At 44.2% G+C, this 20,714-nt stretch overlaps 1 protein-coding gene across 1 annotated transcript in view; it reads left to right on the plus strand.

The window, feature by feature from the left end:
- The window catches only part of LOC135878063 (coagulation factor V-like), a 56,089-nt gene that overhangs the window by 25,068 nt on the left and 10,307 nt on the right, over positions 1–20,714 (plus strand). The window contains exons 11-17 of the mRNA XM_065403629.1: positions 739–889; positions 2,325–2,537; positions 4,486–6,304; positions 8,950–9,124; positions 14,271–14,507; positions 16,131–16,338; positions 18,411–18,584. Coding sequence (XP_065259701.1) covers positions 739–889; positions 2,325–2,537; positions 4,486–6,304; positions 8,950–9,124; positions 14,271–14,507; positions 16,131–16,338; positions 18,411–18,584 — 2,977 coding nt within the window. The remainder of the gene's footprint in view (positions 1–738; positions 890–2,324; positions 2,538–4,485; positions 6,305–8,949; positions 9,125–14,270; positions 14,508–16,130; positions 16,339–18,410; positions 18,585–20,714) is intronic.

The following is a 20,714-nucleotide window of genomic DNA, read 5'->3' on the forward strand; positions in this document are numbered from 1 at the left end:
AACCCTAAAATAAGGGGATTGTTTTCTACTAAATTCGATAGGACTTTTCTATAAGGGCTGCTTGCAGTGATAGCTTTTAGCTTCCTGCTGGCATATTTGGCCCCAGATTTAGTGTGCTTGTTGGGGCTTTCAGTTAGAAAGATCAGGCTGCTAGTGATTTCTTTCATGGTGCTTTGTTTGCCAAGACAAGAAATTGCAAAATCCTGGTTCTAGACACCACCCTAAACTTCCCCAAAGTTTGAAGGTATGCAGGGAGAAAGGGAGGAAGTTCTGACCCCAATCTATCATAGGTTTAACCTAGGTCTGACAACCCCAAACTTTGGGGATCCAGAAGCATTGCAAGGGGGTTGCTGGGAGAGTTCTTCTTCCACTTCCCCTCCATGGGGCCAAAGGAATCTACTTTGGCAGTGGCTCAGACACCAGCCACTAGTGAGTGGAAGCAGTGACTAAAGCGCCTGCACATACAGCAACAAGTGGTCCACTAAGGGGAGCCCAGCTCATAGCAGCCATGCTAGTAGCTGGTCCAGCGTCACCCAGTGAGTCAGTTGCAGAGGTAGGAATGGAACCCAGGAATCCGGAACCCCAGTCCCTTGCTCTAACCACTGGACTGTGCTTCTGTTCACTTGAATGGAAAGTTTGCCTCTGGAGGGATGGCAAGATTAGGCCCTTAATATACCCCACTATGTATCAATTAGCTGCTTGCAAAACTTACCCTGCCGTGTCTGTTGTCTCTTTCAGAAAAAGGCAGATGTAGAGCAGCAGGCCGTGTTTGCCGTGTTTGATGAAAACAAAAGTTGGTACTTAGAGGATAACATCAAGCAGTACTGCAGCAACCCCTCCAGCGTTAAAAGGGATGATCCCAAGTTCTACAGGTCTAACGTAATGCACAGTGAGTGGGAAACTAAGCCCAAGTTTGCAAAAGCTCGTGTAAGCACAAGTACCCAGATGGGTGCTTATTCTGAAGTGCAAGGCAGGCATGGGAATTTCCCAAGTGGCAGAAACTGGCCCCTGAGATTGTGTGCTGAAGGATGAATGTGTGCTGAAAGCACGAATGAGCAGAGTTCTGGTTCTGGCTTCAAGGATCTGCTATTTCCAGAATTTCATAGGGCATGATTAGGGCAACTTAGGCACAAACAAGCTCATCATGAGCCAGGCAAATGTAAACCAGGAAGGGGAAGTGAGAGTGGTCTCAGCAGCCCTGCATGGGCTTCTGGGCCACCAACTGCAGTCCATTGAGGTAGCACCTGGAGGTATCAGTGACTGTGGGAGACAGAGAGGTAGAGTACCTGGGTGAGGGGATGGGGTTCTGGTAAATGTCTGCGTAGAGCCTGGCAGTGGGGAATGGATACTGGGGGTGAGTGGTTAGAGTGGGCAGGGACTGGCAGGGTTCCTGGGGTGGTGACAAGGAACAATCTGTGATGCTGCACCTGTTTGCCCTGGGGTGGATGGGGGAAGGAATCAGGAGGGAACTAAAGGGAGGGATGTTGGGAAGAGTCCAGAAGTCAGCCAAGCAGCTGCATGCCTCGTACTGCATGCTTTTGGGTTTGGAGCAAGCTGTAGCTATTAGCATGGCACTAAGCAATTTGTAAGTGTTAATGAATCTGTTAACTTGACAGTGGGGAGGGGAGCCTGGCTGCACAGCCCTGTCTGGGGCCTCAGTGCACGTAGTTCTGAAAAGCTGCCTCCTCAGAGCCACAGCACAAGGGAATCAGGAGGGAGCATGTGGTCCAGTAACACACAGGATAGCAGAGCAGCCAGAGAAACTGCTGATGCAACGCTAGCTTGTGAATCTGAGCATGTGTCCTGAAGGTATATGCCCTCCCACAATAGCTGGTGACGATGATTGCACAAGCACTGGGAGCCCATTTCTCACCCTTCCCAGTGTACCCGGCCCAGGTCACCCACAGGCCTGTGTTATACAGTGAGTAATGCAGAACCCCAAAGTGAAAAGTAAACACAAGTGAAATTGACTCGTAGTCTGTTTTCACCCTAGCTAGCTGAGAGAAATGTACAAAATAAACAATTTAAAAATATATATATTTGAATTCTTTCACCCTGAATCCAATATAGAGTGACTAGGAACAGAGGAAAGGGCATGTTATTTTAATTTGTGATTTTTTTTAAACCTAATGGTGTCCCTTCAAATGAAGGTGACTGGATTGCAGCCCAATTTCATTAGAGTGCCAATAATCTTTCTGTCTTGATACAAAGATGTCAGTTCCATCCCTGATGTCACTCCATTGAAGGCATGAATTTAGCTTACCGTCTTGCATGCCCGTGAGGCTTTAAGCTGCAGTAACATCATATCTTGTGCTTTGTTTTAGCAATAAATGGCTACATGTCTGACAGCACTGAAATCCTGGAATTTCCCCATGACAGAATTGTACAGTGGCACATCTCCAGTATTGGCACCCAGGATGAGGTAGTGTCCATACACCTTTCTGGTCACACTTTTTTGGCTCAAGGGAAGTATGAAGATGTACTGAATCTTTTTCCCATGAGTGGAGAATCAGTCACTGTAGAAATGAACAACGTTGGTAAGTGGCAGGACTGCTGTGTTTGTTTAATGATCTGCTAAGAGATTTCGTAGCTAGAGTCCATAAGGACTCATAAAAATAGAAAAGCTTTGTATAAATTGCATACAAAATTTCAGCCCATCTAAATCTTTCCCTAGATTACAGCAAGAGTGATTGATACACATGGGGTATATGTATGCTGGCTGCACATGACACAGCAGTGCATATGCTATACTTAGTGATGATTCTCTATTTCTTTTGAACACTCCCCAAAAAAGTCCTTACTGTGGGACTAGTTGTATAACTGTCATTTGAGGCACAGTATTGAAGTTCTCTGTAAAAATCTATAGAAATGGAAAAATGTCCACATCCAAACCAGCAGGCCAAATCCTAAAAGCCATACATTGGGGCCCTGTTCACCCTTCTGCATTCAGAAAGGAACATCCTGACAGTGTCCTTTTTCCATAGCAAGAGCTGCTTTTCCCTCTTACTCTGGCAGCAGAGAAAGCATGTGGTGTAGGGGCCCCTATGTCTGCTCTATTCTACTGTAGGATATGTAGCTTTCCCCTGGTGTTAACCATCCTAGGCTGGTTAAAATGGGCTTATGGCCAAATGATACTGGTATCACTGAACAAAATGTCTGCATCACATGTCAGGATCTGGCCCACCAGTCATTTAGGAGCGAAAGAATGTTGGAACTATCAGACTGGATCAAACCAATGGTCCATCTAGTTCTAGTATCCTGTCTCTGAGAGTAACCACTATCAGATGTTTCAAAGGAAGATGGAAGAAATCCCATAGTGTGGACACTTTTGGAATAGCCTGCCTATAATAGAAGTGGTTGGTTGATGCCTTGTAGTAGAAGGGTTTAGATCCCTTATATTTTTATCCTGTTTAAAGTACCTGTGAATATTCTCCTTGTCCATATAAATGGCTAGTTCTCTGGATCCTACTAACTTCTTGGCTCTAGTGATACCTTCTGGCAGTGAATTCCCCAGGCTAATTATGCATTATGGTTACTTTTTTTTAAAGGAGAAATGTTTACTTGAAGCTGGAAACCTCCATCAGACTTAACAGAAATCTCCAAAGTTGTACTTTTTGTACTTCTCCATCATTGTTTGGTTTTAGTATGTGATCGCCTCCTTCCCTCCCTAAACCTTCTTTTCCAGTTCTTGTAAAATGTGTTCATTATTGTTGACTTTGGAAATAATGTAAGGAAAGCAATGCAATTCTATGCCACTTAAAATATAGAGGAGGTAGAAAATTACATCTGGCATCTTTTTCAGGTAAAAGCCATTTTTTGTCCCTCTCTCCCATGTTTTATTCTGGGACATGCCATGAAATGAAAGAGACTGGAGTCAGTTGGTGCATTGTGCCCATTTATTCTCATGTAGGCCAATCTAGAGGTCCAAATGTGGAATTTCACTGTCCTATTAAAGACCTTCACCCTCCAGAGGGTTTTAAATTATTGTAACCTATCTGATTTTGAAATGATTTAAAATGCCTGTGAGGATTTTTATTATGATCAGTATTCTCTCATCCTTAGGTTTATACACATAACACAAGAGACATAACCCAAACTCACAGTTCAAACTTTGCAAAGTTTGGATCCCTATCTAAACTTCACAACTGACCTCTTGTTTCCATCTAGTTTTGGTCTCTTATCTCCCTTTATATCATGGGTTGTACCAAAAACCCGAATCCAAATAACCCTAAACTTTAGGGAAGTTGAGATCCAGATCTATCTCTGAACGTTATGGGTCAATTGTATTCAGTATTCATGATTTATTGCTATGGTTATGCCTAGGAATCTCAATCAAGGACCAGAGCAATATTGTGGGGTGCTGTACAGACTAATAACACAGAAGACAGCCCCTGACCTAGAGAGTTTACAATCTAGATGGGACGTGACAGATGGGGTTCAAGCTCTACAAATAATATGTAGTACATTTTTTTTTTTCAATTGCAGGTACGTGGCTTTTTGCATCCTGGGGTTCCCCTGAGATGAGCCATGGCATGAGGCTGAGGTTTAGAGATGCCAAGTGTGAAAAAGATGTAGATTATTCTGATGAGGATGGCCCATATGATATCATAGAATTCCCCTCTGAGAAGACTCATCAAAATATGCCTGTCACCTCACCCCAAACTGGAGGAGAAACAGAAAAAAAACAGCAGTCTTCTGATGATTTTGATTACCAAGATTTTCTGGCCTCAAGTTTGGGACTTCGGACATTTGGGAAGAAATCAATGGCCCAGGAGGAAATGCAGAATCTTACTGCTCTGGCCATAGATGAGAACTTTGGCACCATCACTAAGAGTGCTGATGTGTCTGCTGGCTCAGATCCGCCATTCAGTGATACCTTGGACACTGATGTGCTCTTGGAAACTCAAAGCACTGCTCTCCCAACCAAGGCTGGGTCCCTCCATAAAAATTACACAGCGGCAGCAGAACAGTCACTTCCAGTCACCACAACAGCAGTAAATCCTGACTTGGCATCTGAAGCTGGAAACCAAAGTGACTATGAAGCAAATCCGAGTCAGATGTCAGGAAATTATGAGAAAACACTTGCAGGTGAACTACTGAGGAACAGGGAAGAAGCCCAAACAAAAGATGCCGCAGAACTGTTACCTGACAGGGGGGACAGCATGAAGTCCTTCTTTGCAACACTCTATTCAGAGGAGCCGCAAGAGGAAAATTCAGGAGGAGAATACAATTTCTCCAGTTCAGATATGTTAGGGACTGACCAATTTCCAAATGAATATGTTGAGGACCAGGATGTGGAGGAGGTAGAGGAGGAGGAAACCAAGAAAGAAAATGCTGAATTTCCCAAACATGCAGATAACTTGACTTTTGCTGTGGGACACAGGGCAGAAAACAATGAGTTAAACATGTTCAATCTCCCGGACTTAGAACTACCCAAAGATAAACAAGAAAGAAATTTTACTCTAGATTATGCATCGGATATCTTAATTTCTACTCGCAGCCCAGTGGTGGCAAAGGACATGCTGGGAAAGCTGTCGCCAAGAGGTATGAAGTCTCCATCTAAAATTATGAATGAGAAAAGGAATTTGGCCTCTGGGAAGGAGAGTTATGGGATGGAGACAAATTCAGCTCAGGCTACTGATAAATTACAGAATCGTTCCAGAAATGCTACAATGCCTACAAGAGAGAGTGTGTCCCTGAATAAGAAGAAGCAAGGAAAATTCAAAGGCTACTCACAGTTTACAAAGGGTCATTGGAAAGTAAGCAGCAAGCATCCAATGCTGAAAGGGGAAGAGAGAAATGTGAATGGCACCTTGAGTACATCTGTGACTCTCATCAAGACCCGAAGGAGGAAAAAGGATAATCAAAAGTATAGTAGTCTCTCATTGACACCCAGAGGTGTGAGACCCCCAAAGATACCTGGAGAGCAAAACTGCACATTATTGTCCAGTGAGGCCAACCACACAGTGTCCCTTTGTGAGACCAACAATACAGCATTGCCCAGTGAGGCCAACCTCCCGGTTTTGCCAAGCAGGGCTAACTACACGCTGACCCCAAGACAATTTAAGCCAGTCATCATAGGGCTTCCCAGTGGGAATGGGGACTCCAAGGAGCATGTTCCAGGAGGCTCTGACCGTTTGGAAATTGCAGATGACCAATATACAAGGGACCCCAGATTCAACATTAATAATGTCCGTAACCCTGATGACATTGCTGTGCATCATCTACACAACAGAGGGAACATGAGAAGATACTACATTGCAGCCGAAGAGGTCTTCTGGGACTATGCAAGACTAAAGAAAAGGTTGGGCCAAATTCTTCCTCTCTCTTGCCTCACACCCTGTTGCTAAATACCAGGCCACTGATTCAGATAGCTGTCCCACAGCAAAGCTACTGTTGTTGAAGGGTTATGGGATTTCTTAAACACAAGTGCTGTTCAGTTTAACAATCTGTAATGCAGTAGGTGAAGAGGAAGAGAGGAAGGACCAGAGCTTTAGGGCACTAGCCTGAAATTCAGGAGACCTGGGTTTAACTTCCAGCTCTGCCTGAGACTTCCTGTGTGACCTTGGGCAAGTCACTTAGTCTCTCTGTGCCTCAGTTCCCCTTCTGTAAAACGGAGATAAAGCCCTTTCCTACCTCACAGGTGCTTTTATGGGGATAAATGCATTGAAGATTGAGAGGTGCTCAGATACTACAGTAATGATGCATTACTGTATGCATCCGAAGAAGTGGGTTGTAGCCCACGAAAGCTTATGCTCTAATAAATTTGTTAGTCTCTAAGGTGCCACAAGTACTCCTGTTATTTTTGCGGATACAGACTAACACGGCTGCTACAGTAATGAGGCCCACATCAATACCTCAGCTTGGTATCTAAGTATGTGTGGATGGGATGGTTTGGGACTCAGTCAAGAGAGAGCCTATAGGTTGCCAGTTTGAATCCAGCTTGGGTAGGTAGGGACTTAGGTGGAGATTTTTCAAAGAGACCTAAGGGAGTTTCAGTGGAGCTGGTGCCTAACACCTTTAGGCCCCACTGAAAATTCCAGCCTTATAGTTCCCACCATCTGAAGTTTTGTTTAATCTCCAGTACAAAATGAGGAGTTTGACTCTCAGTCCAGTTCCCAGCAGATAAATATCCACATCATGCAAATCACCACCACCATAGATGATTTTAATTAACCCCCTTGTTGCTAGTCTTAGCAGAGATCAAGAACTGATTGGACCATCGCGCATGAACCCCAAATTTGAGATGGTCGCATTTTGTTTTGATTTGGAAAAAGTGGCTTTATTTCCCAACAAGAATTTGTAATCCAGTTTTTCTGAGAGAGAAATTCAACCTGTTAGAAATTTGAAATTTCATTGTGATGAACATCAACACTTAAATCAAACCATGCAAAATTACCAGTGATTGCATATTTCTGTGCAAAATCTGCCTTTTTTTTTCTCTCTAAAATTGCTACCCACAAAAATATTTGCACAGCCTGAATTTTCATTGTCGGGTGATTTAGGACAGGAGCGGAAATTTCACTACTGCAAATTCAGTCTCCGAATTGTGTATCTTCAGGCTACTTGACAAACTTGTCTATTTCCCCCTTCCCAACTTTCCCCATGTAGACCCCTGCTTCAGCTCCACCTTCATTATTTGTATTTGCAAGAGTGCCCAGAGGGCTCTGAGTTCTCCATATGTAAAAATCCTGAAGCTCAAATACTGAAATGATTTGCCCTGTGTGGGGCAGATACTCAGCTGCTGATATAAATGACCATAGCACAACTGAAGTCAATGGTGCTGTGACAACTTCCCCCAGCTGAGGATCTGTCCCTGAGTCTTTGGAAGAGTTGAGACTAGAACCTACATCCATAAGAAACTGAATCAGCACTTAGAGTTTTGGTGAGGCAATAAGAATCCAGCTCCCTCTCCCACAGATGTATCGGCACTGGAGAGCTAATGGGAATAAAGGATGTAATTAGTTATCAGCTAAAATTCAGAGCCGCATGAGGAAGAGATGATCCCCAGGCCTTTGCTCTAGGCACTAGAGGAGTAGTGCTCTTCCACTAAAGGTACATCTACACAGTCTGCGGCAGCAAGCCTTCCAAGTGCAGCTCAACATACTTGGCCTTGCGCTCACACTATAAAAATAGCTGTGTAGACAGTGCGTTGAAATTGAAGCACAGGCTGGCACTTGGTCTCTGACTCCCACCCCCATCCCCAGGCTTCAAAGCCGAAGCCACATCTACACAGCTATTTTTAGTTGGGTAGTGCAAGCCCGAGTCTGCTGTGGGCTGTGTAGATGTGTAGATGTACCTTAGGTGACTATGAGGGACTAAACTCCTATTTCTCAGCAGTTCAGTTGCATTTTTAAATGTGGTTGTGACCAAATGGCAGATATACAAAGGGACACCTTCTCACTGAGCTGTCAGCATCACTTCCTCATGTGGCTCTGATTTATAGCTGATAACTAATTACATCCTTCATTCCCATTAGCTCTCCAGTGCCGATACATCTGTGGGAGAGGGAGCTGGATTCTTATTGCCTCACCAAAACTCTAAGTGCTGATTCAGTTTCTTATGGATGATGGTGTAAGAGGTATAAATAGCCCAGATGGATTTTCAGATATTAGAGAAAATTTTCATCACTGGTGGCTAGAAAAACTATTTTAGGATTTGCAAACTGAGCAAATTTGGTGTGGAATCACTGTGGAGAAAAATGGAATGTAGTGATATCATTTTGTAGTCACTTTAATACCCTGGATCATACATTTTCAGTGTGAATCACTGACATTTGTGCTGATTCTTTTTCCTCCAAAGCTTTCCAGCAGTAAATGTAACTGTTTCTCAGACTACATCTTGAGGGGTTTTTATGTGTAGGTCTTTAATTTTCATCATAAAATGTCCGTTTTTCTAATTCCATGATGTTTGTTCCATTATGTTCTAATTCCATTATGTTCCCCTCAGCACAATGAGGAATGACAGAACCAGCCATGATGGGGGCAACACCATATACAAAAAAGTGATTTTCCGAAGCTATGTGGATAGTACCTTTACAACTCGGGAGCCTGAAGGGGAGTATGAAGAACACCTGGGTATCCTGGGTCCTGTTATCAGGGCTGAGGTGGATGATGTCATCCAAGTAAGTCAAGGCTTCAGGTGTTTGGTGCATGAAGGTTTCTTACAAGGATCTGAAGGGGCTGAGCTAGAACTGGTTGAAAAATATCAGTCATTTTTGGTGGGACATCTTGTAAAAAAAAATTTTTCAACTTCCCACCAAAAAAGCTTTGTCTTTTAACACAAAACCAAAAAGTGGGGGAGGGGAGGGAGATTTGCTCTTTGAAATCATAATTTTCCCCAAAACTGAACTGAAACATGAATTTTTCACTGGAAAAAAATTTTCACTGAAAAACCTGAAACTTTAGACAAAAATGAAAATGTTTATATTTGTCTGAAAAGTCCTTTTTTGTCTTAAAAATACTTTGATGTAAAAATGTTGAGCAGTTCTAGTGTAAATGACTCACTGGTCAGTATGTGTTACAGGTCTCCCCTCTGAGCCAGAGGATAGGAGTTGTCACAGTCCCCCCACACTCACAGCCAGGTATGGAGCTTTAGCTCAAGTTGTAGCCACTCATGCTTTTAGTTCTGGAGGTCCTCACTTCAATCTCTGCATGGTGGCCAAGATGCCGGCCATCACATAAAGATTAAGGATGACGTGGAAGCAATACAAATAATAAATACGATACAAGGGATTATAGCTAGTAGTAACAGGAATATTACAAAAGGGCACCCTTCCTGTGAATGAGCTCTTTGAGACGGTGGAATAGTCTTCCCCAAGAGAAGCGGTCACTATCTCTTGGGACTTAAAACTGGGCAGTGTATTAGAATATTTACTATAAGGAAGGTGTTGACCCCTCATGGGATGGACTGAATGGAACAGGTGGTTCTTCGAGTAATATCCCTGTGGGTACTCCACTTTAAGTGGTGGTGCATCCCAGCACCGTCGATTGGAGATGTATGGTAGCAGTGTCCACGTGGGTCGCGGGTGCCCAGTAGGCGTCTCGTGGCGCCGTTGGTGCTGTGTGTAGCATGCGCACAACCCGAGCCCTCCAGTTCCTTCTCAATGTCTTCTGCTGAAAAGGGAGCGAAGGGGCAGTGTTAGCATTTCTCCCTAAAACCGTTAAGAAATAATTTTTAGATAAATATTTAGATAAGCTGTTAGAGAGTTAGTGTTAGTAAAACAAAAACAAATTTCTTGTTAGTTCGTTAGACAACATTCCTCCCCCCCCCTTAAGGGACGGTTACTAGTTAAAATGCCGGGGTCTCCAGGCTTCAAACAATGCAGCTCCTGCCATGATGCCATGCCCGTTTCAGATGGATGCTCTTTATGCATACGCTGCCTGGGTGAGGGGTATATTCCCCAGAAATATTCCCACTGCAGCAACCTGAAAGCCAGAGCCCAGTAATACAGGGATCTCCGGCTTAAAATAATCTTGATAGAGAAGTCCCTCCAGCCTGAGGAGAACAAGCAAACAGCCTCTCTAGGCACTCGTCAAGATGGAAAAGGAGACCTACCCGCTGAAAAAAACAAAAAAGTGGGCTCAAATGTCTCCGCAGAGAGGTCTGCGAAAAGAGAGGCGGTCTCCTGCCAGGACGCTAGTTGTCGAGGCAGTAAATCACCATAACAAACAGCCACAATTCAAGGTTACACCCCATGACAAAGAACACAAAAGACTCGACTTGTTCGGACGTAAGATATATTCCTCCAGTGTCCTTCAGTTTCGGGTGGCCGATTATTCTGCACTACTGGCCAAATATGACTACGACAACTATGAGAAACTTGCCCAGCACACCTCTGAGCTACCAGAGGAAAAACGCACAATTCCGGGCCGTCATCACCGAGGGCCAGCTCAGATCCAAAACAGCCCTTCAGGCAGCATTGGACACGGCAGCCAGAACGATGGCCACAGCCTCAGTACTGCACCGAGCCTCATGGCTTTCGGCCTCGGGGATACCAAAAGAACTCCAGACAAAAGTAGAAGACTTATCTTTCGACCGGGAACAACTCTTCTCTCAGAAGACGGACAGGGTCCTTCATTCAGTGAGGGACTCTCATGCCATGCTCTGCACTTTGGGGATTTACACCCCCCCTGCAAAGAGAAGGAGATACCATCTCAGAGACCTAGAGACTCCTCAAACAGGCAACAACACCAGCGTCAACGATCACAACGCCGGCGACCACCTCAATCTCAGGCGCCGACTTCTCAGGCGGCACTTCCAAACCGCAATTTTGAAAAGTTGGTCGAGGGTCTGAACAACCTCCCTCACGAAACAGCGCTCATGCCTGACCCATTCCCAATTTTTGGCCATGGACTCCAGCCCTTTTACCACATCTAGGCCACCATAACATCAGACCAATGGGTGTTGGAAGTTATCAAGTCAGGATACACTATCCCCTTTACCTCCCACCCACCTACCCTACCCCCTATCCTGTCCCTTTTCAGGGACCCTTCTCATGAGCACCTACTACGACAAGAAGTCAATCATCTTCTACAACTTGGTGCTGTGGCATAAGTATCCCTACAATTCAGAGGGAAGGGATTCTACTCCCATTACTTCCTGACCCAGAAGAAGAGCAGGGGTTGGAGACCCATCCTGGATCTACAGAACCTCAACAAGTTTGTCAGATCCCAAAAATTCAAGATGATCACATTGGGTACGATACTCCCAGTGCTGCAACAGGGGTATTGGTTTTCAGCCCTCGACGTCCAAGATGCTTATTTCCATATCACCATTCATCCTGCTCACAGGAAATGTCTACAATTCACGGTAGACAAGAACACTTCCAATATGGAGTACTACCATTCGGCCTAGCCACAGCACCAAGAGTCTTCTCCAAAACTCTAGTGGGGGTAGCGACTCATCTGTGCAAACAGGGAATAATGATTTTCTCCTACCTGGACGATTGCCTACGAGACACAATGAACGCAGTCCAGTCCACTTTCATACTATTCCAGGAGCTGGGTCTACAAATAAACGAATGGAAATCAACCATAAACCCAGTCCAACAACTAGACTTTATCGGGGCACACCTTGACGCCATAGAAGCCAAGGCATCATTACCCCTTACCAGATTCACAAACCTCACGAACCTCATTTCAGAGGTACAAGTCAGTCCTCAAGTTCAGGCTCGCACGGTCCTATAATTACTGGGATACATGGCAGCCACAATGTTCCTGGTACGACATGCAAGACTACATATGCGAAGTCTACAAGGTTGGGTAAGCACGGTATACATACCAAGCAAACACAACCTACACAAACGGCTCACAGTTCCACCAAATGTCCTCAACTCATTACAATGCTGGACAAGGCCACAAAATATCTGTATGGGTATCCCTTTTCAACAGAACCCCCGACAACAGTGATCACCACAGATGCCTCACTGATAGGCTGGGGTGCTCACATGAGTCAACAAACGATACAAGGCAAATTGGTCTCCAGGAGAGACTCCACTGCACATCAATTTGCTAGAGCTACGAGCAGTTTGCAACACCTGCAGGCACTTCCTACCTTCTATACGGAACAAATCCATTTGAATTATGACCACCAATATCGCCTGCATGTTCTACATCAACAGGCAAGGAGGAGCTCGCTCACATTCTCAATGCACAGAAACCGTGAGAGTTTGGAATTGGTGCATACAACACAACGTAAACATCTCAGTGTGTTACCTGCCAGGCTGTCAGAATGCAACAGCAGACACGCTCAGCAGCTACTTCTCCCAGGATCACGAATGGGAGATGAATGGAGAAGTCCTGAGTTCAATCTTCAAACGGTGGGTCACTCCCACCATCGATCTGTTTGTATCCCCAATGAATCGCAAATGCGCAATGTTCTGCTCAAGAGCAGGACTGGGACTACCGGTCATTAGGGGATGCCTTCTTCATCAAATGTGAGGCACCGCTCATGTATGTGTTTCCACCGATACCAGTCATATCACACGTGATACACAAGATACGAGCAGACAGAGCCAAAGTTATCCTTACAGTCCCGACATGGCCCAGGCAGGCATGGTATCCATACCTGTTATGCATGGCGATATACGCCCCGCGAGCTCTCCCTCGCCGGTCGGATCTGCTGTCTCAACACAACGGTCGCACTCTCCACCCGACTCTGGAGATACTCCGCCTACAGGTGTGGCTTCTGAATGGTTCCACCATGACGAAATAACCTGTTTGGAACAAGTCAAACGTGTTATTAAACAGCAGGAAACTGAGTATGAGAGACACATCGCTTCAAAAATGGAAGAGGTTCTCTGCCTGATGTCAAGGAAGACACTTGATGAGCGATACAGCTGCACTACCATTAATCTTAGATTGGAGCTGAAAAGCACTGGCTTAACGATGAGCTCGATCAGAGTCCATCTTGCGGCCATTTCAGCATTCCACCGAGAGATCGATGGAACTTCGACATTCGCACACCCAACTACAAAACGCTTCCTCAGGGGTCTCAGAAATGTTTACTCAGATGTGTGATGACCTACACCAACATGAGACCTCAGCATGGTATTGAAATGCCTCACCAGACCACCATTCGAAACAATTAGCCACCTGCTCATTATCTCTAACTTCTTTGACCAGGCTCTCTAGTACATAAAGGGAACAGATGAGTTGCATAAAAATCAGGAACAAGAAAAGAGGAGACAAAAGCCAACCCTAATCTTGGAACTCCGTCCTCTGAGTGAGCGAGAAAAGACCAGCTCCTTGCCCTGGCAGTCCACCTCTGGGATGAGGGAGATGCATAATAGAGAAACTCCCATTGACATCAGTGGGAATTACATACACTGGGATCTAGTATTACTGTAGAACTAGCTTGTGCCCTGTCTAACACTGCCACCCAAGGGTGCAGGAAAGAATAAAGACTCCCTGTCCCCCTTATGCAACCCATGGTAGACCTGCCTGGAATTGGGGTTCTCACAGGAACGCAGGGGCTGCTACCAACTTGCTCCTTCTTGGGAGCAGTGCTGGAAAGGGGGCAGGGAGTAGGCGGAGCCATTACCCTGCTCCCCACATACTACTAGCTGTGCACAGTGCAGTCTGCTGCACCCCAGAAAGATGTCAGGAGTTACACTCCCCACCTCCAACCAGGCACAATCTAGCCCATAATCAGTGGACAAATCTGAATCCTGAATTTGTACTTTACACAGTTCATGGGTGTTTTATGCCTGGAGTTTTGGTTTAGGCCCAAATCTGCTAATCGAGAATCTGCCTGTATTTATTTTCCAGGTTCATTTTAAAAATCTGGCATCCAGACCATATTCCCTCCATTCTCATGGGCTTTTCTATGAGAAATCCTCTGAGGGAAGCAGTTATGAAGATGAGTCTCCAGACTGGTTCAAAAAGGATGATGCAGTTCAGCCAAATGACACCTATACCTATGTATGGTTTGCAACCAAGCGGTCTGGACCTATACAACCTGGAGCAGCCTGTAGGTCCTGGGCCTATTACTCCAGTGTAAACCCGGTAAGGAAATCTAAGCAGAAGGGTGCTGGAGTCTGTTGGATAACAGCTACTATGTCTTGTTGCTGAAATACTGGTTTCACAGCACTTTGCATTGCTTCCTATTGTTTTGGGCCTGATTCGCCATTCTCTTGTTCCTCATCTAATCATTTATGCCTATGCAAAGTGAATATAAATTGCTGCCACTGGCATGAGTGGGTGGAGAACTCTGATTTGGTAGCATTTCATAGCCACTTTGCATAGAGTTCAGTAACTACGCAAGGCAATGGGGAATCAGGCCCTCTATCCCAAATTTAGGGCCTGATCCAAAGTCTTTCTGTTGAGTTCAGTAGACTTTGGATCAGGCCCTTAGTTAGGAATATAGCATAGCTGAGAGATTCGTCCAGCCCCCATGTTTGCAATGTGATGTGCAAATACATCTTGGATCTGGGTTCCTCATCTGTAAAATGGGACCTTTACCCAACCTTTATTCATTAAGTCTTACTTCTCTACCTGGTAAATTTGGTTGAAATAATCATTCAACTAGAATAAATAAAAGATCTGAAAGATCATGGTATGATAGGGTCTATCCAGCATGGTTTCTGTAAAGGAAAGTTGTGTCACTAATCTGTTAGAATCCTTTGAATGTGTCAGTAAAATAGCGGATAAAGCAGAATCAAATGGCATATTTTATTTACACTTTCAAAAGGCCCTTGACAAGGTCATGCACAGGAGGCTACTGAAGAAAGTAAGTAGTCATAGAATGCAAGGCTGAGTATAGTCATTGATCAAATACTGGTTAAAAGAGTTAACAAACAGTAGGATTAAAAGGTCAGTTTTCATGATGGCAAAAGGCTAACAGCAAGGGGTCACAAGGTTCTGTATTAGCTCCAGTGTTGTTCAATACATTTTTTTAATGACCTGGAAAGAGGGGGAGGTGACTAGTGAGGTAGCAATATCCATTGATGACACAAATAATTTAGGTTAGCCAAGTCCAGAGCAGACTGTGAGGAACTTCAGAGGGTCTTAACCAAGCTAGTTGAATGGGCAACATGATGGTAGATTAAATTCAGTATTGATGTATACAAAATAAGGCATACTGGACAGAAAATGTTAAACTACTTGCACCTTATGTGGTTCTAAATTAACCATATCAACTCAGGAACGGTACCTGAGTATCACTGCAGACAGAGCAATGAAAACCTCTGCTCAATGTGCAGCTGCAGTTGAAAAAGCAAACAAAATGTTATGATGCATACGGAATAGGATGGGGAACAATACAGGAACAATTATAATGCCATTATATAATCCGTGGTACAGCCTCCTCTGGATACTGTATGTGTGGAACTGGCCACCCATCTCAAAAAGGATATTGCAGAACTAGACAGGGATCACAGACTGGCAACATACGTTTAGGGTTATTTAAAAAACATGAAAAAAAATCTGGCATTGGCCATTGTTGGAGACAGGATGCTGAACTGCACGGGCCTCGCGTCTGATCCAGTCTGGCAATTCCTGTGCACCAATGTTAACACCTGTAAGGGAAAATTCTCAAATGAAAGTCCCTGTGAGTGTGCAAATTGTTATTAATGACGTATTTTGGGAAACCCTAACTTTTACTTGTAATTTGTATTTATTGCCTTCCAGGAGAAAGATATTCACTCAGGCTTGATTGGTCCAATCTTGATCTGTCGAAAGGGAACCCTCAGTACAAGTAACAGGCCAGTAGATACCCGAGAGTTTGTCCTGCTTTTTATGGTCTTTGATGAAGAGAAAAGCTGGTACTTCAATAAGCATTCCAAAAGGACTTACAGTGAGAAGACCTCAGAAGTGCAAAAATACCATAAATTCCATGGTACTAATGTTTCCCTTTGTTGGTTATTCATGTTGGGAGGGAAGAGGAAGGAGTTAAAAAGACCTCAACCCAGCTTCTCTTGGTGCACTTGCAACTTTGCACGGACACATCATTTGCATGCACCTTTTTTTTTTTTTTTTTAATATGCACTATTCCTTGTGCCTATAAAAATAGAATATGCCTATAGATTAGAGCTGGTTGGAAAATGTTGACAAAAACAGAAAAAATGTTTTTGTTAAAATTTTCCACAGAAAATTTTGACTTTTTTTCAGGTTTTGAACAGGAAGTTTTCATTTGTGGGCTGAAAACCATAATCTCCTTGGTTCTTCAGGATTTTCAACACAAGTTGAAGTTTTCCACGGAAAACAGAACCTTTTCTGTGTGAATTTCATTTAAAAAAAAAATCAATTTTCCATCAAAAAGCAGTTTCAAGAAAATTTTCAGCCAGGCCGCTCCATCTGTGCGGTGTGTGGGGGGGGGTGGGGGGGTGGGGAGGGGTTGTTTGTTTGTTTGTTTGGCAGGAGAGCTGGTAGAAAATTTCAACTGAAACAGTGTTCAATTGAATTCAAAATGCTGATCTGATTACACCAAAAATTTTTGCAAAATTGCATCAGTTTTAATTAATTTCCCACAAAAATGCATTTTTGTGTTTCAGAAAAATTGTGAAATTCCCCATGAAACAGAACATCCTGGTTTCAGCCAGATCTAATTGGCACAGATGGAAGTTTATGCATGGGGGTGGATTTTCAGACGTGCTTGGCACCCACAACAGAATCTGGCTTTTCAGAAGAGTCCACTTCCCACCTAGGTACCAAAAGAAGTGGCCAATTATTCCAAAGAGCTCAGAACTCAGCAGCCCCCCCATTGACAACAAGGAGAGCTGTTGGGTGATGCACAGTATTGAAAATCTGATCACTTCATTTAGGTGTCTAAATGGGAGACCTCTTTTGGAAACTTGGCCGGTTAGTACTACTATTCATGTGAATAAGTGATCGTACGCAAAAATGGAAGCCACGTTTTTAAAATGTGGTCCTTAAAGTCAGGCATAAGTCAGATCTGTTGACATTTAATAGAGTCTGTCTCATTATATTCAATCCCCATGTACTCTACAGCAATCTGTGCTTAAATCCCGTGGCCTGGTCTCTGAATTCTCTGGCATTCAGGTGCAGCAGGCTGTGAATTCTGTGGCACTTCCATTTAAATTTGAAAAATTGAGTTTTTCTGAATTTAGTATGATAATGAATATTGCCATCAACACAGGAACCTCTGTTAGTTTATTTTAATATTAAATCCCCCAACCGAGGAGATGAGAGGCAGTTTGGGATTGGAATAAGCACATTCGCTGGATGTTTCCAATAAAATAAGTAGTGAAATAGTTAACAGTTGACATTTAAATCATTACCTTTACATTTCAGAATCAATGCACTATTCAGATGAAGTGGATAGGTCACACCTCTCAGAGCTATTGCTTTAGGCTGTTTGCAGTCTCAGGCAGACATTTGGGTATTGCTTAACACTTGATTAATATTTTTGAGACTTTTTTTTCCCTCGCCCAGTAGGGACCCTGGGGGGTTTTCCCTTGAAATTTTAGAGTTGCAACACCCACTTGATGATGACCCTTTAAGAGGAATCCACTTAATTTAGGCCCCCTAATATAGGGTTTATGGCGTTAGTTTGGCTCACAAACCTAATATGAATCAAGCTGGCCTCATGTTCGACTCATTCAAACAGATAAATTTCAACACTATCTACTTTTAACTGTTCAAGAGTTTCTGGGGCTTTTGTTCATTTTGTTTCTACCAGGAAGGTAGAAAGCATTCTCGCTTATTTGAATGACCATCAATTACACTTGCAATGACACTTAATTTATTAACTGAGAAGGTCATTATTATATGTTGACACTAGAGATTGGCATGGACCAGGACACCAGATCTGAAACTCTATAGGCTTTGGGGACATTTGGATCTAGATCCAATCTGTATCCTCTGGTCCAACTCTAGTTAACATCTTTATTGTCTCTCAGCTGGAGTGTTTGTAGTTTCTTTTATCCCTTGTAATATTTTTCTTTTCAGCCATTAATGGGATCATATATCACTTGCAAGGACTGAGGATGTATAAAGATGAACTGGTCCGATGGCACTTGTTGAATATGGGCGGGTCAAAAGATATTCACGTGGTTCACTTTCATGGTCAGACCTTCACAGAAGTCCCTGGGCATCAGCTTGGTGTCTATCCTCTCCTTCCAGGTACATATCAGCTCAGTGTCTTGTCATTTATACTCATAATTATGAGGCTAAACCCTACACTTGGTAATGTTGGAGTGACTCTACTAAAATTCAGTGTCATTAGAGCAGCAAAAGCAGAAATTGGCTTGGGCCCATTAAGATAGTGATGATTAAGTCTTGTGTTTCAAGGTACTTGCTGTTCATTTTCCTGTGAGGTCGGAAAGGACTTCCCCAACCCCAGCATCATCTACCTCCGGGTTCTCAAACTGGGGGTCGGGACCCCTCAGGGGGTTGTGAGGTTATTACATGGGAGGTCGCAAGCTGTCAGTCTCCACCTCAAACCCCGCTTTGCCTCCTGCATTCATAATAATGTTATAAATTAAAACACTTCTTAATATTTTTAAGGGGGGGTCTCCCTCAGAGGCTTGCTGTGTGAAAGGGGTCACCAGTACAAAAGTTTGAGAACTACAGATCTACCTCATTGAGTTGGGGAGGTGGGACTGGAGAGGAGGCCGCCCTCCTCTGAAATGTAAGTTACTGGGCAAGGTTGGAGATGGGATATGGAGTGCATGGACTGATGTCCTGATCAGGCACAGCAGGTTTGTATAGGTGAGATAGAGCTGGTAGGCCGTGTTGTCTGGGGTCTGTTCCCAGCTATGCCACTGACCTGCTGTGTGAACATGGGCAAGTCCCTTCCCTGCTCTGTCCCTCAGTTTCCCCCATTTGCAAAATGAGGACAATAATGCTGATTTCCCTTTGTAAAGTGCTTGGAGACTTGTGGCTAGAGAGCTTAGTATTCACACTGAAAAGAAAGACTCCATGAATAACTAGTTAATAATCGCAATAGAGCTCTTTTTTGTTGCCATTAAAATGCTTTTCATACAGTCCCATAAGACATTCCCATAACCAAACTAGGGAAATTACTATAAGGTGGGCGCACAACAGGTTGAAAGACGGTACTCAAAGAGTAGTTATCGATGGTTCGCTGTCAAACTGGGAGGGCTTATCCAGTGGGGTCCATCCGGGGTCAGTACTGGGTCCAGAACTAGTCAATATTTTCATTAATGACATGGATAACAGAGTGCTTGTAAAATTTGCAGGTGGTACCAAAGTGGGAGGGGTGCAGGACAGGATTAGAATTCAAAAGAACCTTAACAAATTGGAGAATTGGTTTGAAATCAGTAGGATGAAATTCAATAAAGACAAGTGCAAAGTATTTCACTTAGGAAGGAAAAATCAAATGCACAGCTACAAAATGGGGAATAACTGGCTAGGTGGTAGTACTGCTGAAAAGGATCTTTGGGTTATAGTGGATCACAAATTTAAAACAAGTCAATGTGATGCAGTTGTGAAAAAGGCTTAAAATCATTCTGGGGTCTATTGACAGGACTGTTGTATGTAAGACTTGGGAAGTAATTGTCCTTCTCTACTCAGCACTGGTGAGACCTCAGCTGGAGTACTATGTCCAACTCTGGGCACCATAGGTGCAGACTCTGTGGGTGCTCCAGGGCACGGAGAAAAATTAGCAGGTGCTTAGCACCCACCGGCAGCTAAGCTCCACTCCCGCCTGCCGCTGGCCCCTGCTGATCAACTCCTACCTCTCCCTCCCAGTGCCTCCTGCACACTGCTGAACAGCTGTTCCGCGGCGTGCAGGAGGTGCTGGGAGTGGGAGGAGTGGGGAAAGGAGCGTGCTCGGGGGAGGGGTCAGAAAGAGGTGGGGGTGGAGTGGGGGTGGGAAGAGGCAGGGCGGGGGTGGAGGCGGGGCCGGCGGCTGAGCGGGGGTTGAGCACCACCGGGGAAAATTAGAAGCCGGCACCTGTGCTGGGCACACACTTTAGGAAAGATATCAGAGGAGTAGTCGTGTTAGTCTGGGTCTGTAAAAAGCAACAGAGAGTCCTGTGGACTCTCTGTTGCTTTTTAGGAAAGATGTGGACAAAATGGAGACAGTCCCAAGGAGACCAACAAAAATGATAAAAGGGTAGCAAACCTGATCTATGAAGAATGGTTAAATAATGGTTAAATAAACCTGGGCATGTTTAGTCTTGAGAAGAGAAACCTGAGGGGGCAACCTGCTAACAGTCTTCCAGTATGTTAAGGGCCAGCATCAGCCCCTCAGAGTTACTGTTACAACAGCATGAATCCGTGTAAAAG

This window comes from Emys orbicularis, chromosome 1 (genome assembly GCF_028017835.1).
Source record: "Emys orbicularis isolate rEmyOrb1 chromosome 1, rEmyOrb1.hap1, whole genome shotgun sequence".
NCBI lineage: Eukaryota > Metazoa > Chordata > Testudines > Emydidae > Emys > Emys orbicularis.